Genomic DNA, 27,529 nt, shown 5'->3' with positions numbered 1-27,529 from the left:
AAGGCAGACCCTGCTGCCTCTAGACAGGCCTATTCACACTCAGCAGCAGAGCACAAAGGAAGAACAAAACGGACACAAGAGGACTGTCCAAATAATGGAGCAACCAGTCACCCCAGGCCTCCAGCAATGAAGAAAGTGTACAAAATAATTGTACATTTTTCCTATGAGATTTTCTGTCAGTTCTAGGAAAGAGGCAGAGTATAATGGTTTTTTGGAAAAATAATTGTTTTGTTTTCACGAAGACAAGGAAATGGGCTTTCTGTCATTTCGTTTAAAAGGATTTTGGAGGGGGGATAGCCAAAGTATGCAAATGCCTCATAGTGAAAAATGCCCTTAAAAGAGAAAAATTAACTGCTGAAGGATGATGTATAGACTCTTGGTCATACCTTGCCCACCTTGGAATGTACCAACCTGCTTGCCCCCGTCTGTCAAGATGTCTCTGCTTCTTATTCTCTTATATGTTTTTTTTTTTTAAGATTTTATTTATTTATTTGAGAGAGAGAATGAGAGATAGAGAGCACAAGAGGGAAGAGGGTCAGAGGGAGAAGCAGACTCCCTGCTGAGCAGGGAGCCCGATGTGGGACTCGATCCCGGGACCCCAGGATCATGACCTGAGCCGAAGGCAGTTGCTTAACCAACTGAGCCACCCAGGTGCCCTCTCATATTTATATGTTTTCTCTAGCTCCTCATCATCGTGTGTTTTTATTCTTTAACATTTTCTGCAAATTTGTGGCTCTCTTGACTTTGCTATTTTCCTTGCACTCAAGTTTTCCGATTTTTCCATCAGAAAAAAAAAAAGTATGTATATAGCTCTCTTCCCTTTTATCTATTTCAATGAACTCCTTTCTCTTATTCCTTTAATCTTAATTTTTTAAATGAACATCCACATTTAGGTTCTACTGTTTAGCAACCTAGCTCTTTTTTTCCTTCCAGCTTCCACTCTAATTGCAAAAATATCCCTTTTGCAAGCCCTGTGTCTCCACTCCACAGGAGTCCGGCAGCAGACAGGATGAAAGAAAGCTCTGTTCTGCACACCCTGCAGGGCCAGGCGCTGCCATGGATAATCTGACTGCTCTCAGGGTGACACTTAGCTGTTAAAACCCACAACTGTTGTGGTTTGGCACAGCAAATTTTCTCTGGGTACAACCCTGTCCCCCCCCCCACCCCCAATACCAGAACCTCTCAAGATCGTCCGTTCAAGGGCTGCAGGCGCACTGAAAGCTCTGTACCAGTGACATGGATGTCACGGGTGAAGTCTGGTTCTTACCTAAAACAGTAAGCTTTATCCTAAAACCTTGCCCACTGGCATTCTGGTTCTGGCCTGGTGAGAACACAGCAATGACCCAACCAGTGCCAGCTAAAGGCACCACACAGTTGGGACCTGCACATCTCGGGGAATGGCATAGGATGGCATGCCCATTCCAACACTGAATGGGTGAGATCTTACAAAAAACCACAGCATGGTTATACATTATTCTGCACATGCAGGGAAACAGGGAGTTGTTATTAACTAGGCAATGGATAACTTTTGCCCCTAGAAGAACTCAGTTAAGGACAAAGCAAGTCCCACAAGGAAATGGAGCATCCAGGTAACCATGATGAGAAGCCCCGTGCTCCACGCACAAGGCGATGGGGCGGAACAGATCATGGAGATGGAGCAAGCACCCAGGTTGGGCAAGAAAGGTCTTAGGGGCACTTGGGTGGCTCAGTCAGTTGAGTGTCCAACTCAGGTCATGGTCTCAGGGTTGTGAGATCAAGCCCTGTGTTGGGCTCTGTGCTCAGCAGAGTCTGCTTGGAGATTCTCTCTCTCTCTCTCCCTCTGCCCTTCCTCCTGCTCCACGCATGCTCTCTCCCTCTCTCTTTAAAATAAATAAATCTTTAACAAAAGAAAGGGCTTAGAGCTGAACAGGACCTCAGCGGGATGCTTCTCCAAGCTAACTGTTCACTATGTATCCTTGAGATTCCCCACTCTTTCAGAAGTTCAAATTTTGGTAGTCCTCACCCTTCTGTAAAGTAACTTTTTGTTGCAATACATGATACTGCTCTGAGGGTGAGCAGTCGCAGGTCGAGGAAGCAAAGTATTTCTGAAACTGTATTCCTACTGGTGTCTTTTAAAAATTATTCTTTTCACTACAGAGTAGCTACAAAAGAGGATCAGACATCAGTTTTAAGGACCAATAGTACAATACAAATCCCTGTGTGCTCATGACACAGTTTAAGAATTATTCTTAATTTTTTAGTATCTCTAGGAATGGATATTCTGGAGTCTCTTCAATGACCCCGTTTCAAGACCTCATAATCTTGAACATTCTAAGCAAGGTGACAATTTCTCTCATGACGCTAACCGAGAGTGTCAGGAGGACACCTAAGCCCACCTGCCGCCGCCGCTCCGCACAGCCCTGAGTGCCGCCCGGGGGGGCCAGGGTGCGGGGCTGAGAGAGGCCACGTCGCTTCCGCCCTCACCTGTGCTCCTGTGTGGTGTACTTGAGCAGCTCGGCCAGCTGCAGGGGGTACTTGCAGATCTTCTGCACTGGGGTGAGCAGGAAGCCATCGATGGCGATGTCGATCATCTGCTGGAGCAGGCGGCAAGCTTCAAAGAAGTGTCTGTACCTGCCCTGCTTCATCAGGTTGGACAGCTCGGCGCAGGCGCCCGGATGGTTGTTACAGTACTCGGAATAGATGGCAAAGCCCTCTTGCTGGGAAGGGAAGCGCAGCGGCGTCAGGTTATGGGTGGGCGTTGGGCCATGACGTCTTCTGGGGGGGCGGGGAGTGGCTGGAAGGAGGGTAGGGCTATCTTTGCGGGGTGGCGGCTCTAGGACTCGGCGCCCTGGTCCCACTCGAAGGCCCCTTCCGTGTACCCCAAAAGTCGCACAGGGCTTCCCTGGGAGAGCGGCACCCGCTGCCACCACCGTGTCCGCCCTAGCTCTGCTCTAAGGAAAAGGCAGGCACTAGGCACAAATCCAACTCTCTCCCCATCGTCCTCTGATAGACGTAGTCGTGCCCATGACCAAGAAGTGAGCATTCGAAGCCACCACCTGCTCCCCTCACTGCGCCCCTCTTTAACATCCTACCACCTAGTTGCCACACGCTGTCCCCTCTGATGTCCGATCTAAAGCCCCCGGCCCACTTCCTTTCTCCTCCGCTTCTCGCTCGCAGGCTGCCGCTGCCCTGCCAGCCCCGTGCCCGCGGCCTGGGCTTCCCCGGCTTCTGTGGCGGCCGGGCTGCCAGTTCACAGTCGTCTCCCCTGCCCACGGCTGTGGGCCCTGCAATCTGCACCTGCCCCATGGTTTGTCCTTATCCATGCTCAACAGGACACGTCTCCCACCAGACTCCTACTTCCCTACAAGACAGGTTCTCCTAACCCACCCATCAATTCTTTGAGACCCAACAACCTGCAGGCGGTTCTGCCACTTTTTGATGTTCCCCAAGACGAGTTTCGTCAACTGGTTCTCAAAAATTCCCACGCCAACATCGCTGTCCTTCCGCATGCCCACTGCAGCCACCCCTACCCTGGCCTCCTCTGCCCGGATCGCAGCAGCCACACCTCGTCCCTCAGCTAGACTCTCCGGTGGTCCAGGGCCCGCAAGGCCCACATAATCCAGAGGCTCCACCTTCCCCAGGCCCTGCCCCCCTGCAGCCTGACCTTCGCTGACCTCTGAAGCCTCTCTCTTGGAACCTTCTGCTCTGACCAAACAGGCCCGGCGTGGGGCTAATCTTCCTACCGGTGCGGCCACCACAGCATTATTTTCAGCTGTTCAAAATTAACCCACTCGGGAGGATCCGCTTGCCTTCTACCACCTCTGTGTGGTCACTGAGGTCAGTACCGCCACCTGAGGAGGGAGCTGTCCTCACTGCTGTTACTATTCCAACGCTTACACCCACTGGGCTGGGAATAAAGTCTCCTTCCTCTGAAATCTCTTAGTATCAAACACGGGCAGTCGCTCCCCAGTTATAAGCACAAGACTGTTCTGAGGCACTTTTGGCGCCCCAAGCGGGGGTCCCAGAGCCACACACCTCGGTCTGAATCCATACCTGCCCCTTACTCAGGTGTGACCTTGCATCAGGTACTCTCTGGCTATAGTTTCTGCATGGGGAAAATGGGGAAAATAATCATACCTTCTCTGTAGCGGTACCTGAGCTAATATAAGCAAACCCTGAAAACACTGTTTAACATACAATAGTCCCTTAATAGGTATTATGAGAAATTACTCCAAACACAACCTCCTAAAACCCTCAAAGCTCCATAAAAGTGGGAAGATTTTGAAATCTGGAGGTATTTAGGTAAAGACTAATCATATAAGCCAAGCAACTAAATTTACAGCTGACATCTCCATTCCCTAGGAGATTAATCCAGCAAACAAAGCAAGAAACAAAACAGAACAAGAAGGACTCCTTTCTAGAGTGGAGAAACATTTCAAAATTACTTAACCGGATGTTATATTAATAAGAAGTAACAGGTGACATACATGTTGAAGAAAGCAGGATCCTATTTCACTTAAATGAGGTTCCTCTTTATTGTATTGTTTCTCAAGGTCTTTCAGGAACTTTCTTTGGAATTTGTAAATATCTTCAATGTTTCCAAAAATGGTGGCTAGTTGTGCAACAGTGAACATTCCCGTGTGCTTGCGACACTGTCGAATATAGCCCTGCAAAACAGTCAAGTAAACTTTTAAAAATTAATCTGCAGAGTCACAGAAATTATTTATTTGAATAATATAGCTTTGGGGGCCCAAAGCCATTATCTTGGAAGGGATTTTAATGAAAGAAAATTATTTTAACCCTATGGGTCCCTGTTGGGATAAACATACCTCCATGACTCCAGGGTGCTATGAATATTTTAAAAACAAAAGGGAAGAGAACAGGTGCATGTGGCTGGATGTGTAAAGCAAGAAACTATATAACAAAGTTTTCAGATTATGCTCCTGAAACAAAGTTGCTTGGTTTCAAATATTAAAGTTCCAACACTGGGACTGTCACACTTTTTTCTAAACTCTTAAGATAATCATTCTCCCATCCCTAATTTCATTTCACAGCTGAGAAGACCTGTCAAATACAGAAGGCCACAGCTTGCTGAACAGCTCATGCAGCCGGCTCAGTGTCACGGCAAAGAGCCAAGAAGACCTTACCCAAGGATTCCACCATCACCTACTTTCTATGTAGAACATAAAGCTGCAGATCTTTAATCCAAGGCCTGCACGGATTAGAGAACTATTCATTCTCCATTATAACACCCTAGTTGTAGTATGGCTGGGGTAGGAGTTAGTGTGGTGGGAAGGAAAGAAAGGCCATAAATATGTGTAATACTTATCCTCCCATCAGCATCTTGTAATTACACAGCCTAAGTGGACTGGCTGATAAAATACATACCACTGACTATTTGGTATGAACTTTAACAGAAAGACAATGTAAAGGTTCAAAATACAGGCTCTAAGGTAGATTGGTTTCAATCCCAACCCCACCACTTTACCTGCTATGTACCTCAGTTCCCTCATCTGTAATGGGGGTGGTGGTGGTGGTAATAGGACCAGCTGATGAGAGCGTTTGTAGAAGTTAATCCAGGTTGAGGGATGGCACAAAGTCAAAGCTCAACAATCATCAGCCATGACTTATTTTCCTAAAATGGCACTTTAAAGAAACTCCCTTAACTAGACACTTACATGGAACAAGATGGTCAGCATCAATAAGATAAACATCGCTCAATCTTTATGGGGCCAGTTAATCCAATTCCAAAATGGGCACTTGTCTCGCTTCAGCTTGTCTTCAGCGCTGAATGTTTGCAGCTGAGCTGAGAGTGCAGAACTCAGCATTCACAGACAGGACAGCAGAATGAGGAGACAGGGCCAACACCAGTGTAGTGTCAGGCTCATACAGAACCCACAGAGACAAAGAATATCACGGGAGAAATAGAATTTACCGCACAGAACACCATGACACTGCAGAACATGGCCTTGGATGTCACTAAGTAAAACCGATTTTTCTTTCTTTTTTTTTTTTTTTGGTCTGCATCTACATGACTCAGAACCTAATCTGTGAGTCAGTGATTAGATGTAGTGGGATTGTAAACAGTGACAGACCTTTAAAATCACGTGGGTTTCCCTGAAAGGGTGTTGCCTCCTCTGAAAGTCGTTCACTCTGAATAACCTCGGGAGGTCAGTCCTCAAGAGAGATAGTTGCATAGTGCCCAGAAAAGAAAACTGACTACAACAGAGAGCCACTGATGCTCACCAGGGCAGACAAGTATTTAATGAGGGTGGAGTCTGTGCAGGGACCACATGGGCAGAAAGGGGCAAGGAGAAGGGAAGACTACAAAAAAGTAAGTATATAAAATGAGGGTCTGACTGAAGACCACGGTGGGCAGGCCACAGAGCCTGGGGTCTCACCTCACAGATGTCCTTGAGGTGCTTGATGTATACCCGCTCAGTGTTCATGATCTCCTGGATGACATTGGTCCTCATCTGGTGCTTGCTCTCCGAGTGTTTGTGGCGGTTCTTGCTGGCATCCTCCTGCTCCTCACCCTGGGTGCTGCTGGAATTCTCTGACAGCTCTTCCTGATTGACACGCAACTGAGGGCCACACACAGGTGACAAGTGATTTGGGGGGAAGGCGGTACCAGAAGCAGGCGAAAGGCCCCCCAGGTTTCCACTTCTTCAGGCTGTGAGGAAGACAGCCTGGCCCAAGGCTAAGTCTTTATGTACTCGGCAGAGCCACGGCTGGGCCAGTGGCTCCAACCACAGCAGCAATGCCAAACAACCAGCTGACTGTGGCTGAAATGTTTCCTTCAATCCAGTCTAATTTCTGAAAGCTTTCATTCAAATGATTACAAAGAACTGAACCTGTACTGATTGAGTGGGCTTGAGCCTGACACCATGATTCTACCGCTCCCCCACAGACCGTCATGAGAAGGGTTTGTAAGTGCCACACACTTACTCTGACAAAGCTTGCGGGGAACCAGGCTTCCTTGTCCTCATTCCGGCCCCACCACCAGTCCTTGTTAGAGGCTTCCAGAACCTGGATGACATCTCCTGCCTTGAAGCCCAGTTCCTGGTCATCCATGGTCACGTGGTCCCACAGGGCTTCTGCGCAGACCACACTGCCATCACCGATCAGCTGCAATGGGAACACGTGCTTAGTGCAAAACCAGGCAGGTAGAAGAGCAAGGGACATGCTCTCCGGGGGTGGGGGGCATGGACACCTTCCACCTCATACTTGCACATACTCTTGGCTTGTGATCAATACTTAGCATTTGACTGTTACACAAAATGAGTTTCCATATTATGGAAAACAAAATCAGGTGGGTGTCTCTCATACGCTCTTAAAGGAAACCCCAAATCTACTTTTTTTTTTCATATGACAGTATAAAAATGGCTCACTGATCTATATGTCAGTTATCTAATGAATGTGAGTATCTGGAATATTCACCCCCAAAATGGTTTCTGAGCAGACAACATGGAGCCAGGCCTCTAATGATTATGCACATACTTTACTGCAAGGCCCTCATGACTTCCCCTAGAACTTACTCTTCAGACTTCATTCACAGTCTGAATAAACTTTTAATCTAACTTTATAGTCTACAACCATTAAAGGGAACACAGCCTAATCTACAGATATTTAACAGCTACTTTAAAAAGGAAAGGACAGACACAACTCACCTGTTAGTCAGCCACAGGGGCTGATGGCTGCAGGTCCCCTCAGCACCCCGGGACATCATCATATTCTACAGCAACAACTGGTATTACTAACGGAGATGCTAACTCACTGAGAACTGACACACCACATGCTCTATTCAAGAACTCCGAAAGCTAGTAAGTGCCTTCTGGAAAGATTTCCATAAAAAGGGCTGAAGATGCACAGTGGTGGAAAGAACACCAGATTTGTAGTGAGAAATCTGTGGTTAATTTCAGCTCTGCCATTTACTAGCAAATGACACAGCCACTTAGTTTCAGAATGTTTATTAAAATACGGGTAATAACTGCAATTGTAACATCTACCTCTTAGATTGGCTGTGAGATCTTTCTGAGATAATGTTAGGAACGGCATTTCATAAACTGAAAAGCACTCCCCAAACACCGAGCGGCAGTCGCTGTTCTTACTACGTAGAGTGGTGAGCGAGCTTTAGTTATGCAGAAAACTTAAAGGGTCCTCGAAAATGCTAGAAGGTCAGAGTCCTAGGTTTTAGAATATGTTTGGTAAGAAATAATCAAGGGGGGGCGCCACTGGGTAGTTCAGTCAGCCAGGCGTCCGGCTTCTGATTTCGACTCAGGTCATGATCCCAGGGATATGGGATAGAGCCCCATGTTGGGCTCTATGCTCAGTGGGGAGACCGCTTGAGATTCTCTCCCGCTGCCCCTGTCCCCCACTCGTGCTCGCTCGCTCTGTAATAAGGAAATCTTTTTTTTAAAAAGAGAGAGAGAGGGAAAGAAGAACCAAGAAGGCAAAGTCTGAAGTGATTCTGCCCCCTGAAAATGGGGCATCCAAGGCTCGCCACTGTTGAGTGTGACCCCAGTACCTCGTTGATGGCCAGCTGCTCCCCACCCGGCTGTAGGTATCTGGGGTTGGCCTGGCATAGGTCTTCATAGCTATAGTCCTCCTCACTGCCATTGTCATCCACTAAGGCCGCAGACTCTGCACCTCCATCTGAAGAGACTAAAAAAGAAATGGCATGGGTTATCGTTAAAAGGACACAGCTAACAAAAAAAATATTTTAATGACAAAATAAATGACCTTTGAGAACATGCCCCCAAGGGGAAGCAATCATTTGTGTCGCACCCAGAATAAGACATCTTTAGGAAACTCCTACAGATCTATCAATCCAAAGGTAGCAGTCGTGCGCAGAGCCGGGGTCGAGTGTTACAGTGAGCGGGAAGGAGAGCATTTCAGAGAAGACTGCTGATGTTAACACACAGCATTATTTTGTCACCTAGGATACTGAGTAAACTATGCGTGATCTGGCGGGCAATTTGTGCTCCACAGTGGACAGAAAATATATAAAAAAATATATAAAACGCAGATCATATTTCTAAGTCCTGTGTTGGTAAGCTTGAGGAGATAAAGAAATGAAAATATAATCATTTTTAAAAAGTGTTTGGCTTCCATCTTTCACCTGCAAGGCAGTGGTGCTACTAAAATCAAAAGGTGTTGATAGTGTCCTGAGTGGAAACATGTAGTCATTCTTTCCAGGTGTCCATAATATGAAAAGGTTGGAACTTACAATACCAGGGTTAGGAATGAGATAGCACCTTTGCCAAAAAGGAGAGAAGATCTTTTAAGGATGGGCACAACATTCTGGACTGCCCACCTTGGCATTCAGATTTCTCTTCTTCCTGGGACAGTGGGCTACTCTCACCAAGGCTAACCTGTCATCCAGCAGAGGGAATTATAAAGAGAAAGAACATTCCTTGTGCAGAAGACAGAGGAAGGCTTCGTGGTAGTAACTGGTTTGTTAAGATACTTCAGATGGCTCTTGACTGAGAACAAAATGTGGCTCCATCTGAAGCACACGGTATATGGACACCCATCCATCTAACAGAAGATAAGACTTGAAAAGTAAAGTGGGTGGTGGGGTGCCTCAAGGATCTACAGTGAGCAGTGGGGCAGCTCCTTCAGGATTCTGAGTAGGAAGCAACAGGTTTTGAAGACAGGCCCCCTAACACTATGGAACAGGTCTGAGAGTCCCAGAGCCTGGTCTGAATTCTAGCCCTGCCCCTCTACAGGCATGGGACCCAGCAACTTCCTCTCTCTGAGCTTCCTCCTTCTGTTATACAAACTATTTTCTTTCTCTTTGGAGAATGAGGTGGTGGTGTGTGTCAAGTTCCTAGCATCTTTGATTCATGGTTGGGACTCACTAAAAGAGGGTTTTGTGATGATGGCAGCGCATATGGTGGGAGCCGGGCTAGAGAAGGACTCTGCCACAGTCGGATGAGGGAGGAGCTGGAGGTACTCCCTGTATCTTCCTAGTTTCCTTTACTTGGCCTGAATTCATCATCATAATTGTAGTCCTCTCCATGCGCGGTGAGGAAAACTTAAGAATCTGACACATGTAATATGATCCTAGAGCTAATTTTCATGGTGTTGATCACTGCCCATTGTTGCAAATCTTTGTCAATAGTTATCATTGTTTTAGTGTAAGAATTTTAGGCTCAGTTTTTATTTTTTATTTTTAATTTTTTTGAGAGAGAGTGTGTGTGCAAATGGAGTGGGGGGAGGGGCAGAGGGCGAGGGAGGCAGAGAATCTTAAGCAGGCTCCATGCCCAGCACAGAGCCTGAGGTGGGGCTCCATTTCATGACCCTGAGATCATGACCTGAGCCAAAATCCAGAGTTGGACACTTAACCAACTGAGCCACCCAGGTGCCCCCAGACTGTGTTTCTTTTAAAACGTTGTTCACGACAGCAGCCTGGCTGAAGTGACAGGAGGGAAGCCATGGGGCCTGGTATGCAGAGCTTGGGGCCATGGTCTGGGGCTGGACGGGTCTGTGGACTACCTGCAATGCAGCTCGTCCAATGGGATGGGCTGCAAATGTAAAAGGCATGTCAGATTTTGAGGACTTAGTACAAAACAAGGAATAGAAATATCTCATTAAAAAGAAAAGTTTAGTTGAGAAAGAAGACCTGTCCCCTGAGGGTAGTTACTAGAAATCCAGATTTGCAAGTCCTTGCAAAAGCCAAGAGCAGAGAGCACTCTCCCACTGCGATCTCAGACCAGCCTTCATCCTTCCCACCACACTGGCCTCTTTTTTTGTTTGTTTTACAAATATTTTTTATTAAGATTTTATTTATTTTTTTGTCAGAGAGAGAGAGCACAAACAGGGGGAGTGGCAGGCAGAGGGAGAAGCAGGCTCCCCGCTGAGCAAGGAGCCTGATGGCGGGATTTGATCCCAGGACCCTGGGATCGTGACCCAAGCCAAAGGCAGAGGCTTAACTGACTGAGCCACCCAGGCGTCTCCACACTATCTTCTTTGACTTTGCTTTCTTGTTAATTCTCCCAGTAACTTGGGATTTTCCAAGTCATCATTAACTTCATCCTCTATTGCTCTGCTGTCAGCTCGACCTACACAAACCACATCCTTGAATTTCAGTTCTCCTTGCCATTCCTTGGTGCGGCACCTTGGTACCAGTCTCTCCAACTAACCCTCTGTCTCCTCAGTCTCATTCAGGGAAGATCAGGGCCTGTATCTGAGAGGGTTACATACAAGTGAGCTGCCTCAAGGATGAACGGATGCAGGGGAGGAATGTCCCTGGGGCTGACCACAAAGTCTAGAAGCAGATGGAAGCTCTCCAGACCTTTGGCAATACCTGGCAGACCCCTACTTGTTGTTTGATTCACCATGGAAGAGAGGAAGCACCTGGCCACGGCAACGCAGGTAGTCCAGACGAGGGGAGTGCAGGCAAGTGGGCAGCGAGGAGCCAACTGCGGGCGTGCGTGTGCACCCGAGTGTGTGTCCGTCCCCAGTGGAAGGTGATGCCACACAGCAGGGCATCCCTCTGGAGTGCAATGCTGGAGGTGTGTCTGTTGCCCAACGCTGGGGGGGATTTGAGTGGGGCCCTGGAGAAAGGCCACCTTGTCTGAGAAGTGTGTGTGAGCTGTGTAAGAGCCTGGATACCGTCTGGTACTTCGGCCTCCTATGCTGTGGTCAGAGTGCTTGCAGGCAGAGAACATGAGGTCACCCAGTCTAGGGCACTTTCCTGGTGTGTGTACTTGGGGGAGAGGGGTGGAGGGAGAAAGTCTTGAGGAAGCAAATATAAACTTTGTACATGCATGAGTCTTTATCATTAGACTACAAAAACCAAAAACCAAAACCAAAACCAAAAAAACCCCACTAAACCACCGGAAGCCTTGGAGCGGCTGCTAGACTACCAGGCCCAACAGCTACCCCACCAACAGCTGAAATGTCCTTCTGCTCCTGCGTTAGCCAACATTGATCTGGCACAACCTGGCACCGATGGCATTCGTCCTATCATTTTTCAGCCGTGGCTACTGAACCAAAAGGAGGGAAATGCAAGAAAAGAAAGGTACCTGGGCCCCCTGTCTACAACAAAGCCCTGAAAATGACACTTTCTTCCTCAAACACCCACTGAACACCATTTTCCAGGGAGAAGTCTTTACCATCTGATCTGGCTATTGCTATGAAAATCAGTAAGGGGGGAAAGAAGCCAGGGGTGATAACGCACAAACTCACAATTTACAGGAGTCTGAGAAAGGGATTCCATTGAAAAAATGCTAAACCTCCACAAGAGGTAGTGGCATAAAGCTGTCTGGAAATTTTCATCTACTGAATGATCTGAGTTGCTTTCATAAACACTTAGAAAACTATCTCTGGTTGAGCCGCACCATGAGAAAGATTTCCACAATGTGGATTAATGTTTACTAATCATTACAGAAACAAGACGGTTCTAGGGGCTGTGTGGGCTCAGCTGACTTAGTCTTCCGGTGGGTAAGTGAGGTAGGGCAGGCGGCCTGCGGTGAAAACCTAAGGAACGTGGAGTAAAAACACCTGGGCAAATACCCTAGCTTTACTGACTTTCTAGCTAAATGACCTTGGCGCCAGATGCTTAGCCTCTTCCAACCTCAGTTTTCCCGTCTGTAAAATGGGAGTAAGTTTACACGTTTTTATCTATTCAGAGGTCATTCTTTTTCTTCTGCCTCACACATCCCACGTCCAGCTCATCAGCAAATCCTGACTCCCCTTGAAAACAGGTGCAGAATCTGGCTTGTTCTCACTGCTCTCCCATCTCTCCAGCCAGGTCACCCCAGCAGCCCCTCCCCGCTAGCTGTGATTCTCCCCAAAGTAGCTAGAGCCATCTTGTCACTCCACCACTCCAAACCATCCGGGGGAGAAAGGCCAAGACCCTGAAGATGGGCCCCCCCACCCTCACCGCAAACACACTCTACACTTCCCAGCCCTGTCACACTCAGCTCTGGCTCTGTTGGCTGCTCGCTTCCTGGCCCAGCTCTCCCCGCTCCGGGGTCGCTGTTCCTGGGCCTGATATCCTCCCCCAAGCACACGAGACTCAGGCAAGTCCCTCCCTGACCAGCCCGTTCAAAACCACCCCTCTCTCCACCCCTGCTCTTCTTTCCGGATTCATCTCTCCACAGCATCTCTGACCATCTAATATACTTTGTGTGTTGTCTGTCTCTCCAACTAAAATGCAAACTACATAAAGGCAGTGATTTTGTCAGCTTTGCTCTTAACTGTATTTCTAGTATCCGGCCACTGCCTGGCACACACAGGCACTAAGTACTTGCTGGATGGATGGATGAAAATAGAACCAACACATAGTCCAAGAGCAGGGCTTTGGGGCAGGCAGACTTGGCTTCAAATAACAGTGCTGCATAAAAGTCATTTCTGGTGTTTTGTTTGTTTGTTAGTAGTTTGAGCCCTTGGTCAAGTTTCTTTCTCAATGTTTCATCTGCCAAATTGTCCAACACAAATAGTAATAGCCATCCCCCGGGGTCATTTGTAAATCCTCAACAAGTAACTTATTGTTACATTACTGTGAACCTCAGGTGAAATGATACATAAAAGCACTATCTGAATAAACTGAAAAACATCGCACAAGTGCAAGATGATTTCCCTCAGCATCACAATGCGCCCGGCACAGAGTGTCGTTTCGCGTGACTCGGCTCATATAATCCTCACGGCAATGCTATGTGGTGGGTACTGCTGTTTTCCCCAACTTCCAGGTGAGATGAGTAACTGACGCCCCAATAGGACACAGTGTGTGCGGCAGCGGTCAAGCCAATGTCATTGCTCCTCCTTGCCAGCGCTGCCTCTGCCAGGACTACCCTTGTTATTAGTGATAAGGCAAAGACGACTGGACAGAATAAAAATGGCTTACTACCCCAATCTTGGTACTTCCACAGCATTCTGGAGCGTAGCAATGTTCACCCATCCCCTGTCCCTCTTGCCTCCCTTTTCTTCCTACTCCTGATCCCGGGTCCCAACGGGGTCTGCCAAGATCTGACTTTGTTTTATCCTTTTCCCTTCACGATTTTCAAGTCCCTCTCAGTTGAGGACTCCTTGTTTCTGTCCTACTATAATTTACACACATTTGATGGAGCTGGGGTTTTCAGTGTCTGCTGTCTGGATGGGAGGGATTTTAGTGCTACAGTCTGATGCGGCCTCGGTGCATTCGCACTGTCTTGACGTGTGTTTCCCTTCTGAGACGGTAACTTCCTTTAGGGAAGGGACAGAGTGTGTTTTTGTATCCCTGGCACCTCGCATAATACCTGGCAGAGAAAAGGCACTCAAAATATTGTTTTTTAACTGAACTGCAAATTGCTGATGAGTAAAGCTAAAGTTCCAAGATCTTTAACTATTTAATGGGGTTACACAGTGCTGGGTCCGAGGCCAGATGCACACGGTGGTCTTCCGGCTTGCCGTTCCCACCTGGCTCCCTGCCAGCCATCCTACAGCTCACTTCCAAGGTAAACTGGTTTTCTGTCTGTACCTTTTCTTTTTTTAAGTATAATTGATATATGATGTTCCTTAAGTTTAAGGTGCACCACATAGTAATTTGATAACACTGTGCTATATTCATAAGTGGAGCTCCCGCCTGTTCCCACAGGATGCTATCACAATATCATTGACTATATTCCTTATGCTGTGCCTTTTATTCCCGAGACTTATCCAAGGTGAACTTTTTTTTTTTTAAAGATTTTTTTATTTATTTTTTAACAGAGAGAGAGACAGCAAGAGGGAACACAAGCAGGGAGAGTGGGAGAGGGAGAAGCAGGCTTCCCGCTGAGCAGGGAGCCCGATGTGGGACTCGATCCCAGGACACTGGGATCATGACCTGAGCCGAAGGCAGCCGCTTAACGACTGAGCCACCCAGGCGCCCTCCAAGGTGAACTTCTTAAGACATCGGTTTCATCATTTTCACTAGAAACTACATCGTAGTTATCAATTGCATCCTGACAAAATTCTCCTGAAGCAGTTCAAGGCCCTCTGTAATCCGACCCCACTCTACTTAGCAGATCTTCTCTCCCACTGTGTGCCGAAGCCCATGGTCACCTCCACCGGGCAGGCCTCTGCACAAACAGCAGGTCTGCGCCACTGGCCACGTGGATTGCAGGCTTCTTCACTCTGCCTGATCACTTCCTCATTAAGTGAGTGTAGTCTCATTTAACTTAATGGCCTCAAAATCTTCAACTATAGATTAAGGTCAGTCGTGGTGACTTTTTCTTTGGGAGAATTTTGCATGATGTAGAGCTACGATAAATTCTCAATCTGTACTTCAGCAAAATTAGGAGAATAATAAAAAGAGTAAATTTAATGTCTTCCTTCTTTTCCTCCTTTCTATTGTGGTAAAAAAAACACAGTAACATTAAATTAACCATCTTAGCCATTTTTAACTGTGCAGTTCAACAGTGTTGTGTATTCACATGGTTATGAACAGATCTCCAGAACTTTTTCATCTTGCAAGATGGAAACTTTATACCCATTAAACACTAATTCTCCCTTCTTCCTACCCCCTTCCTTGGCAGCCACCTTCTTACTTTCTGTTTCTATGATTTTGACGACTTTAGATACTTTAAGTGGGGTCATACAGCATTTGTCCTTTTGTGACTGGCTTATTTCACTTGGCATCATGTCCTCAGGGCTCATCTGTACAGCATGTTGTCCCAATTTCCTTCCTTTTAAAGGTGGTGTAATATTACATTGTATGTACACACCGTGTTTTCTATATCCATTCATCTGTGGATGTCCCTGGGTTGCTCCCCGCTCTTGGCCATGGTGAGTCATGCTGCAGTGAACATGGCTGTGCACAGATCTCTTTGAGACCCTGCTTTGAGTTCTTTGGGATGTATACCCAGAAGTGGGATTGCTGGATTACATGGCAATTCTAACTTTTGGAAGAACATCCATACTGTTTTCCACCGTGGCTGCCCCACTGTATATGCTCACCAACAATGCACAGGGCTCCAATTTCTCCACATCCTCACCAACTATATTTCTTCTGTTGAATACATAGGTGTGGAAAAGCCTTTTTGAAAACAATCTTGGAAACATGGAGCAAAGATTGTTGTGGATTGAAATCACTTTTAAAATCCCCCAAAGCCCTAGATACAATAATATGAAAGCAGACACGGTATGTTCTCTTTCCATAGCACTTCTTTTTTTTTTTTTTTAAGATTTTATTTATTTATTTGACAGAGAGAGATAGCCAGAGCAGGAACACAAGCAGGGGAGAAGTGGGAGAGGGAGATGCAGGCCTCCTGCCGAGCAGGGAGCCCGACATGGGACTTGATCCCAGGACCCTGGGATCATGACCTGAGCCAAAGGCAGACGCTTAACGACTGAGCCACCCAGGCACCCTCCATAGCACTTCTTAAAGCTGCACTCAAGGGGCGCCTGGGCGGCTCAGTTGGTTAAGCATCTGCCTTCGGCTCAGGTCATGATCCCAGGGTCCTGGGATTGAGCCCCACATCGGGCTTCTTGCTCAGCAGGGAGCCTGCTTCTCCTTCTCCCTCTACCTGCTACTCCACCTGCTTGTGCTCTCTCTCTGTGTCAAATAAATAAATAAAAAATCTTAAAAAAAAAAAAAAAAAGCTGCACTCAAGCCCAAAGAGAACATCCTTCACTATCTAAAAGCTCTGCATACTGATTTTTAGCACATAGCTCTGGCTCAGACCAATTCTGAAACACACCTTTTTCCATAGAGTAAATCCAAAGAAATATTCTAAGTCTGTATAAAATGAAATCTTAATATTCTTGTTGAATTGTCACAGTTAGAATCCTTCTGGAAAGGCTGTTGTTCCCTGGGGGTCTCCCAGGCACTGCACTTGGGCCACCTTCTTCCTGTGGCAGCCCCTACCTAGCCCTGTCCTTTCTGTAGTCGTACCTTGAGATTCAGCTCTGAGTTCTCCTCTCGCCCCAACCCCCCAGATCCCTGCTTACTTCCTGAGTGAACTGGTCACCTCCCCAGGCCACATCCACAGCCCGGCCAGATGTGGCTTTAGGAACAACTGGAGAGAGCCACACATCCATAGAGCACATACTATTTTTAAGTCAGCAGGACCGCTGCAAATACAGAGATAATACAACTAGAGATGACCTAAGGTTCCTTTTGTTTGTTTTTTTTTAAAGGCCAACAATAAACAGCTTCCACATTCCTAAGGGAAACATTCCTCAGGGAAGCAACAGACATTCTTCTGTCTGGGCTTGTATTTTGCATTGGTAAAGGGATGAAACCTGGCCACAGACTCCAAAGGTGAATTTTTATGACAGGAAATATCAAACATCACCAACAATGGAAAATTTTGTTTTATAACATGTGCCAAAGGGTAAGGACTTCCTATAGGAGTCCGATTTACGCACACAGAAAACATGTCCTGGTGGGAGCTTTTCTCAGGACACACAACCCATCTATTTCCCGTTTGGCTTCTTTCTGCATATTTAAGGGCTTTTGAGCAGAGTGATGGAATTTCAAAAGCACCGGTCTGGGAGTCTAGAGACCTTGGTGTGGGTCCCAGCAAGGCCACGCAGAAAAAGACCCTGAGCTCCCTGGGTCTTTGCTTTCTCATTTGCAATGGAGAAAAATGGTGTGTCTCTTATGTGTCTCAGGCGTCCGTGGGGAGGGCCAGTGACAGGGTGCATGTGGAAGTGTTTTGTTACATAAAAGGAAGGTAAGAATGAACACAGCGGGCTTCACCATCAGCCACTTGACGTGAAGGTCACCGGATGTCAGCCGTTGTCATGATGCGCCTCACCCCAACACGGACCACCTACCGAGCAGCCCTCCTCCTGCCGCCGGGGCAGCTCCTCTGGGGGGACTTCCCCTCACCAAACCTGGCTGATTGCAGGGGAATTCCTACACTTAGAATAATCTGTTCAAAACATATATTTTAGAAAACCTCCTGCTGGTCACTCAGACTTCCTCAGGTTCAAGATAAGCCTGTCTCGCTTCCCATCTTCAAACCGGAAATAGAAAACTCAGGAGAGGGAGGCAGGCCACCAGCTTGGGCTCAGGGTGTGAGTAGCTCTCACAGAGCCACCGCGGCAGAAGCCGAAACCCCGACCACCCAGAGCCACTCTTGAGCCATGGAGACACACACACAGAGGGGACGAACCCAGTTCCAGGGGGCTGGCTTCAGTGTCAAAACACAAGACACTCCTTCCTCTTCAGTGGCTCCCATGCATCCAATGGGGATGGCTCCCAATCACTTGGGGAATGTTTAGAATAAAGATTCCTGCCCTACGCTGGACCACGGAACCAAGTGCTCAGGGAGAGTGGGATGTTTGCTGAGAACTGATTTTCAAAAGCATGCCAAGTGATTCTGATGCCTGGCTAACTGTGGGAACCATGGGACTTGAAGGCCAAAATTACACAAACCACACGCACGGATTTGTTCTAGGATGGATGGGTTCTGTGGCCTGTCCGTGCGACAATCTGGAGGGCAACGTACCCTGATCTCATTGGTGAAAACCTCTGCTTTAGCTACTTTGTACCACTGAACGTTCCCTATATTAACAAAAAGGACAAAATCCCCTTGTCCATGCTAACCTCTCCACATGGAGCAACATTCTCATCCAAAGAGCCGATCAAATTCTGCCTCGTCGACTTTGAGGCAGCTTGGCTCCCACTTCTTGGTGATGGGCTCCATGACTTTATGGCTCTCTTCCCTGTTATTCCCTGACCCCCTGCAGCAACAATCTCTGTCTCTGATGTTCCAGAAGCATGGTAAGGCTTACCACCTTTAAAATATTCATTACACTTATATTACTCTACTTTAGCTGTTTAACTACAATATTCTGGTTAACTGTTCATGTACCTATCTCTTTATATCTGCCCCCACCCCTCTCCCAGGGAAAAGAAGTTTTTAGGGAAAAGAAACATGCTTACTAGTCACAGTCACTTGATTGGGTGAAAGGCTTGAATGATTAGCTTTCATATCTAGAATTTAAAATGTTACCGTCACGAAAGTCACTATTATGCCTACAAGACTTGCAAACCATTTCCCACAAATAGTATTTTTGAGCCTTTTAAACGTATTGACAATAGGATCAAAAAGGGTCCTAGAAATGGACATGCTAGCCTTCACTGATAACCTTTCATAGTGTCTCTGGGTCTTTTGAAAATAATTCTCCCAGTATATAGCTTTCCATCTGGATTCAACTTAGGGCCACTGCTGACTTCTGCTGCCTGGAGTGGTTGGTGATGCGAATAATTTACATCACAACTGGGCTCCATTTACACCAAATCCCCAACAGTGGATTTTGTTTCTACAAATGGTTTAATGAGTTTTGTTTTAAACTACCTAAGAATCATCTTCCCTCTTCTCAATTTAAGGCCACAACTTGCCCTAGAGTTGGGTCATATACATATATTCTATATCATTTAGAAAAGAGTCTGCTTATGCTCATATGTCAAATGGGTATTCAGAGCCCTCAGATACCAGGGTTTCATATCTCCAAGACAACACCCCCGAGGTCTCCCGGAGCTCCACACTCCCCTGGGAGCACAGCAGATGGAGAGACCTCAGCTTCCTCCCGCTCTGGAAGCTTGCCCTCCGTCCTGTCTCCGATTCAGACATGGGATTTAGGCTCTCGGTTTCTCAGTGTCTTGCCATGAACCCTCAGGTTTTACCTTTGGCTTGTCCCTTGGCATCCTCTTAGCAAGCTGCTGCTCTTCCTTGGGTTTCTGGTTCTGACTATGGCTCCCCAGTCCACCATGCTGCCACCTGTGGATCTGTCCTGGGCTCCTCTCCCCTACTTGGCTACCCCCCGACGGCTCTCTGGGCTGGGTCTCACCATCCCCTCGCAGCTCCTGATGGTTGCTTCTTGGCTGGTGGCACAAATCCTGAGCAAGAACCTATCTGGTTTCACCACATCCCCAGAATGAACTTTTAGTGTGTGCCAGGCACCGCACTAAACACTTAATATAAATCATCTTGGTCAAGCCTTGTAAGCATCTTGGAATTATTACTGTCCGTTTATAGAGGAGGAAATTGTGGCTCAAAGAGGTTAAGTAACTGCTCCCAGGTGGTGGGGATGGAATTCAAACCCAGGTCTGTCTCGCTCCAAAGCAATCCTACGCACCTGCCTCAGTCCTGCCCTCACGTAGCTCACAGGGACCACAGCCCAGGGCCCACCCTCCCCCTGCCTGTCCCTGGCTGGAGCTTCCTCCTGAGAGAAGGGCCATCAGACTGTCCCTCAGGGTCCCCCAACCCCTCCTCTGCCCCCCCACGCAATCAGGGTGCTCAAATAAAATAGAACCCAGAATTTAGCAAACTCAGTACTTTATCTTATGCTGGCATATCATTTAAAGTTGACTAAATACAGTGTTTGCTGTCATTTCCATTATATATATATATATATATATATATGCGCTTAGTACAGCAAGTATATGAAAAAGTCTTTGGAACACACTGAGCCAGTAAACATTCAGAGCCGGAAAAGAGAAGATTCCTACAGAACCAGCCTTCCCAGTTAAAGAGAATTCCTTCCTTTTCTTTCCAGCCAGGCTCATCGAAGGAACAGAGCCACCTGCGGCGGCAGGGCAGGAGCAGGGGAGCCCTCATGCAACACGGGGTGGGGGTGGGGCCGAGCGCAAAGCCTTGCACAGAAGATTCTGCCATGCTGCGCCTCTTTCTTTAGCTACATCGAGAGCATTCCACTCACAGCCAGAGGCTAGGTCAGGCCTTCCCTCGGCCTTTGCAAGAGTGTGGGAAGAGAGACTGGGAATCTTGCCCAGGGAGTGGAGGAATGCTGAGAGGAGCAGGACAACGGGGGGCTCCCTCACTGCCCGCCTGGCCACCTCTGCTCTCCCACACGCTGGCGTGGCTGGCTCGGCTGTAATAAACACACAGATCCACCCACTGGTGCTCAGGACGAGTGGGGCAGCCAGCACCCCCTGTTCTGCATTCCAGCCTCATCTGGTCCGCAGCAGACAACAGGATCATGGTACCCAGTTACTGAAGTGGACAAGCACAGCACCTGGTAGGCAAGTCTGTGCTCTGAATGCAGTTATCAGTGGGCAACTTTTTAGTGAAACGGGTGTACGCGCTGGTCTTGTTTTTTCAATCTGCCAGACACAGAAGCCATTAACCACATCCCTGTCTGCTCTCAGCCAACACAGAAAACCAATTAAAACAAGGAAGAAGCACAAACTCTAAACTGTATTGCCCCAATAAGGCCCAAGGAGGCCTTCAAGCTGTCAGCTGCAATTCTCATTCATTTCAGTCTGAGTTACTGGCATTGACTTAAGGCAAAAACAGACAAGACTTTTAAAAAAGCATCCTACTGTATCCACATTGTAGCAGTTGGCTAAAATTCTTCCTGTGAAGTATTTTGTCTTATTCCTTTTAAAGAATACATGGATCACAATCTATAACTTTTTAAGGTGAGAGCACCACATTTCCTTCACATTTAAATAGGAACTACCTTAGTTGACAACACTCACAAAAATACTGAAAAGTAAGAGGGAGAACAGTGCAGTAACCAAATACGGGGCAATACACTTTTGAAAACAGTAAACAGTCTTTTTCAGAAATCAAATGAGAGCCTTACATACCCCAAATTAGCAAGGAACATTTTTATATACAGCCCAACAATAAACTCTTGTATAAAAGAATTTCATGTAACAGAAGCAAACACCAGCACAATAAAAACCAGATCCATAACTCATACAGGATGCTTGCTTCTTATGTTCCATTTCACACTAACAGTTATACCATAAACAAAGCCAATTTCCTTGATTTACTGTATCCACAACTAAAAGTACCCTCAGGACGCTGCACTAGGATGAATGAGCTTTCACAGACACACTTAAACTGACAAGAAGCAGCAAAGAGAAAGCAGCGTAACTTGGAAGGAAACAGAGTGGAATTAGCAACATCGCCTCAATATAATAATTCATTCTGTGCACACATACCCATGTGAAGGCTTTCCAGACTCCAAAATCTTGCTATTTCCCCTCTAGCTACCATCCTTCTCTTTGAAAAACAGCCACATTCAGAGCAGGACTGGGGTGTGACTGAGCATCACAGAGAATCACACAGGCTCTCAGCTACGGAAACTGCAGAAATCGCTTATTCACGGCTTTGACGCTGTGTGCACTCCCGGCCAGAGCCTGCTCGGAGGCTGACAGCTCGCTCACTGCTCAGAGCTGCTAGGGTTGGTGGCTCCAGACGTCCCAGGGACGTCAGGGAGGAAACTCTAAACTCAAGCAAAGCCTCCGCATACCAGACCCAAACACACTCACCAGCGTATCAGGTGTGGTCAAGAGCCTTCACCGAAGGTGGGAGAGATACGTTTGCTGCTTTTAATTACAATCCCAAAGGCTGAGTTAGACTTTCAGAGAGCTTTTAAAAAGGTATCTATTTCATGGGGGGAAAAGCAGAGAGGTCACTAAGTTCAAAAATGGAGTTAGGATTTCATGACAAAAATTTGAGTTATGTTAATTGTAAATTTATGAAATCACCTTAAAGGAAGGATTTTGTTCAAAAAATATAGATGTATGTATGTGTACAGTCTACTATGTGAAAGTAATATGCATATCTTTCACACTATTATAAAGTGTATATCGTCTATAATGAAGAGAATTGCTGTTTCTTACAGCATCTCTCTAGATGACATACAGGTCATTTATTTCTCCCATACTCTTCACTATTTTCCAAGTTATGTGCGATGAGCAAGTCTTTCTTTTATATTGTGAAACAACAATCATTTAACAAACTACGCTTCCTTCAATTTCCTCATGACAGGAAGACGTTGCCTTTTTAACTTTATGAATGAGATATAATATATGCAAAGTAGTGATCACATGGTCATCTGTCAATAAACGGTGTTTAAAACAGTAACAGTACCAATTAGTAAATGCATGTTTTACACTGATGGGACTCAGACCACCTGGGCTCAAAATCTGCTCTACCAAACTACATTAGGAAAAGTTTCTAAGTCTCTAGGGATCTCAGTTTCTGGTCTGTAGAATGGGTATGACTGGGGCACCAATAATCCTCTGAGGGTTATTGAGAACGTATTAAAAAGTATTTAGAACAATACCGGCACTTCATTAGAGATTAATAAACGTCACCAATCATGCTATCTCAACTTCAAAAGACCCAAGGTCCATAAAAAGGTGCTAGTTCCCACAAAAGTCACAGCATGAACTCACTAGGCAAAACTGCATGATTAATATACCACCCATGTTGACTATGTGCTATATTGTAGACTATTCTTAAGTATTGTGGCTGTTTCTACTGACTTGATGCATCCCACCCTTAAATCCAGCTAAAGAAGGTTTTCTCGAGAACTCACAGCTTTAATAATCCATAACAAAGATGAAATGCAGTGAAAACACACACACACACACACAAAATCACACTCACAACACCAGATCAGCTTCAAATTCTCCCTTTCCAAGTATTTTTCAACATGATTTAAGAGAGTCAGATTTTTTAAATGATTAGTAAAATGGCTCATTCAAAAGGGGCCTATCGCTTCTTTAAAAAGGTGGTACTAAATTAAATTATGGATTCAAAAGACTCCTTGAAATTGTTTTTCAGAACAGACTCTGTAAGGTGAAGTTTCCTATATATATGTCACAGGGAATACTAGTTGCATGGTAGGTCCATGGAAAAAGTCTACCTCTAGGAAATGCACAAGGATACATTAGTAGCCACAGGCTCCCGTAAATCCAAATGACAGCTGTGTAACATTGTTTATAACATAGAATTTCCCAACCTTATTGGGTCACAAAACTCTCTTTTAATAGTAACACATATTACTACTCCCAAAGGAAGTGTGCTAGGGTCTGGCTACTCGGGGTGTGGTCCACAGACCCATAGCACTGGCATGACCCGGCAGGTGGTTAGCAGTGAAGACTCTGGGTCCCCAACCACATATGTACCAGAACCTGCATTTTAACAAGGTCTGGGCATTCAAATACACATTCAGGTTTGAGAAGTATTGTTCTAGTCAATTCAAGAAACTCCTTACTCTGAGGCAGTATCGTGAATGCTAGTGTGCCTTTTAAAAATCAATTCAGAGGGGCACCTGGGTGGCTCAGTTGGTTGGCCGACTGCCTTCAGCTCAGGTCATGATCCTGGAGTCCCTGGATCGAGTCCCGCATCGGGGTCCCTGCTCGGCGGGGAGTCTGCTTCTCCCTCTGACCCTCCCCCCTCTCATGCTCTCTCTCTCATTCTCCCTCTCTCTAATAAATAAATAAAATCTTTAAAAAAAAAATCAATTCAGAAACTAATGAAGACCATGGAATAAATGGATAGATGTGGTTTTAGTTAAAGAGGTGAAATGCTGAGATACTGACCAGTGAAAAGTTGGAATTAATTCTGATGGGTATCCCTTCTAAGTTTAAATTCCAGTAGGAGGCAAATAAAATCTAGAGTGTTTTCATTTTCTTAAATTTGGGGTTCGTCTGTTTGCTTGGTTGGTTAAAACTGCAAGATGTCAAAAAGAAAAAGATCACTTTGCCACATTTCCTTGGTATTGTCCTAAGGATTTGTTTGCTCACTTTCACTTTTCACTGGCAGCTGGTACACAGGATAGCTCTTATATCCCAAGGACTTCTTCCAAATCCAGAGATAGGGTCAAGGCACTACACTAAGATCCTTGGGAATTTAGGATCTTAAATCAAAGGCATTTACTAAGTAAACTTACTTTACTGCACAGCCAAAACAAAACAAAGATAAAAAGAAGGAAAAAAGTAAACAAAAACTGTGTTTAAATGAGGCATCTTATCGAAGGATACTGACCCAATAACCCTTCTAAGATATTTTTGGAAGAAATAATACAGAGGTTTGACTTTCAGCTTAAAAATTTTTTTAGTGATTAAAGCCTATTTACAAGATCAATAAGAATACTACAGCAAAGACCTTAAGCATAGTTGAAAAAAGTCTTAAACTCCACCCCCACCCCAACACACACATTAATCTATTCTCCTTGGATAAGACACCACTACATTTCACGGTCAGGAGTGGGAATTACGAACATTGATTACTGGCAACCCTGAAAGAAGTTAAGTGATCCGTCCCACAGGGGAGGAGAGAAATTCAAATTATATCCTATTATCAAATATTTAGAAATCTGTGAAAATAAAGTAAAAGTTGAAAACACATGGAATGATATCATGATTTTTCTTATATAGATATAGAAATTAAGGTGATTTTCGGCAAAGTGGTCCTAAGACCCATGCATATTTACACACACCTATATGGAAAGGAAATGCCATAAAACAATTGGGGTAAGTTAGTAGTAATACCTCAAACTCAAACCAGTGGTCATCTCTACTTCTCCAGGACTGTTTCTTGAGATTGACTAGGTGGTCGTTTAAAGTTCCATTTAGCTCTGAATTTCTGAGATCTTCTTCTTTTAAATACAGTATGGTATAGATTTTCTTAAACGACCACCTTCTGCTTTGTGCAGAAAGATTACCAGCATCGGTTTTCTGCTCAAAGTTTCCCTGCTGCTGCTGAAAGCAGCAACCTTTCCTGCATGACAGAGAGGTGTCCTTAGCCTAGGAATATCCTGGCAATTTTATGTTCCCCCTAGGTTTAGATATGGCCCCATCACCAAGAGCTACAGAACAGGCACAAGATAGGAGAAGGCCCCAGAGGACAGAGTTACACTATTCTTTGGCACGACAATACTGTCAGTTTTAGAAAATGGGCTCAAGGACAGGTAGCACGTCACCATGAACGGAGGAACTCCCTACATCTGGCTGGACTGAGCTACAGTACAAACTCCCATGTGAGCAACGACTGCCCAGAATCACAAGTAACGCAGAATGCATTCTTTTTTTTTTTTCTTAAGGTTTTATTTATTTATTTGAAAGAGAGAGCACAAGCAGGGGGAGAGGCAGACGGAGAGGGAGAAGCAGACTCCCTGCTGATGCGGGGCTCGATCCCAGGACCCCAGGATCATGACCTGAGCCGAAAGCAGATGCTTAACCGACCGAGCCACCCAGGCGTCCCTGCAGCATGTGTTCTGTGTACACTCACTTGCTCTTCTCCATTGCTGATATGGGGCCGCAGTTCCTAAAGCTGGAATGGGGGACTCCTTAACAGGAACTAATTTGCTACATTTGCTATCAGTTATTCAAACCAATGCTCCCTTGTCCACTTAACTTGAGTATCCAGAGGGATCCCTTTATTCTGAATGGATTTAATCACAATAAACAAGACATATTATTCATCTACAGACCAGTTACACTATTTTCCAGAGAAATATAAGAAAATATAACCAATTTCTGAAACTTGTATATGCTGCCTGCTCATGTATGGCTAAGGCAGGCTCAACTGATGTCTTACTGAAACATCCTTCAGCAGCTGGGCTCCTCACCACAGAAGGGGAGGACCCCAACACATAGAGCACACAGGAAGTGGAGCCCAAGTTATAAGAAGCTGCTGGGTGAGAACCACCCAGTGCACACTTGACGATGCAGAGGATGTAAATGTGCCTCTCTTTCTGTTTTCAAAGCTACTGCTTTTCAATCTGTGGTAACGCAGACTCAAACACACAAGACGATGGAAATTTTTCTCAGTGGCTTAAAAACCTTCCCATGTGCCCCTACTCCATGCCCCAACCTCTCCAAAAAAGACACTGATCCTGGGCACTGTTTATCACAATGTTTAGACTAATTCAGAAACAAATAAAAATTGCCCTTTAAAAGAAAAGTCAAGTCTTCATTTTAAGACCTCTGCTTCTCCCATCTTCTGTAAACAACATTGTTTTTGTTTTCATCCTTCTGGACCTAGTATGTATTTCATGTCTGTTTTGTATTTATGTATTTGTCTTTGCATCCTCAAGACTGAGCAGGTTTCAAACAACAAGAGCAAAATAGGTACTGGATGAATTTCCCTTTCTTCTTTTGTTTTAATTAAAGGCAATTATTAGGGCATGGTCTTAAAGGCCGACACAAGGTATACTTCTGTACACATAAAAAAAATTCATTTTGTGTTTTGTATAGCACCTGCAAGACAGGGGGTAGAAAGGAAGCAATCTGGGCTTCCATGTCAGCCTGATCCGGTCTCAATGCCAGCCACACTACTTAAAACTGAAATCTTGCTTAACTGAGGGAGGAAGAAGGTCTGAGTAGTTTCAAGCCTTGCTGGATTCAGCTTTGAGAACAACAGCATGGACAGTACAGGCACTGTGTGGTTGTTTGCTACATGTTTAGATCGCTTGGCTCTCCTTCTGTGACTTGTAATATTCTTTCTTCTACTTTTAAAATCCAATTTCTGAAACTTGTATTGGACACAGGATATTTTTTAAAGACTTTTTACTTTTTTTTTTAATCCTAGAAAGATTTGAACAAATCCAAGTTTTAGAACTGAGAATGTTTGAACTGTTAAGTCGATAACAATTTCAAGAGTTTGCTGGGAAAAGGTGAAAAACTTTGTTATTTTTCTGAGACAGACTAAAACATTAAGTTCCTTTTTAAAAAATCCTGATTATAGGCAGTGATTAAGGCATGAAATACCAGCACGGATAAAACTCCTATTGGAGCTAACAGCATCTCTAAAACTTGCAGGCACTACGGTTCAAGGCATTGATGTCCATGTTTGTAATACTT

General features: G+C 45.6%; 1 protein-coding gene across 6 annotated transcripts in view; it reads right to left on the bottom strand.

The window, feature by feature from the left end:
- SPATA13 (spermatogenesis associated 13) overlaps positions 1-27,529 on the bottom strand; it is a 363,796-nt gene that overhangs the window by 21,671 nt on the left and 314,596 nt on the right. For all 6 annotated transcript variants that reach the window (XR_004819935.1, XM_035726496.1, XM_027588187.2 and 3 more), the window contains 5 exons: positions 8,507-8,643; positions 6,928-7,107; positions 6,381-6,563; positions 4,467-4,646; positions 2,464-2,696 (listed from right to left, as the gene is read on the bottom strand). Coding sequence is in view for 5 of the 6 variants with exons in the window: in XM_035726496.1 (XP_035582389.1) it covers positions 2,464-2,696; positions 4,467-4,646; positions 6,381-6,563; positions 6,928-7,107; positions 8,507-8,643 (913 nt within the window). In the remaining variant the exon portion in view is untranslated. The remainder of the gene's footprint in view (positions 1-2,463; positions 2,697-4,466; positions 4,647-6,380; positions 6,564-6,927; positions 7,108-8,506; positions 8,644-27,529) is intronic.

This window comes from Zalophus californianus, chromosome 3 (genome assembly GCF_009762305.2).
Source record: "Zalophus californianus isolate mZalCal1 chromosome 3, mZalCal1.pri.v2, whole genome shotgun sequence".
NCBI classification, from domain to species: domain Eukaryota; kingdom Metazoa; phylum Chordata; class Mammalia; order Carnivora; family Otariidae; genus Zalophus; species Zalophus californianus.
The sequence above is the reverse complement of the archived record's forward strand: the minus strand, read 5'-3'. Positions and strand labels throughout refer to the sequence as shown.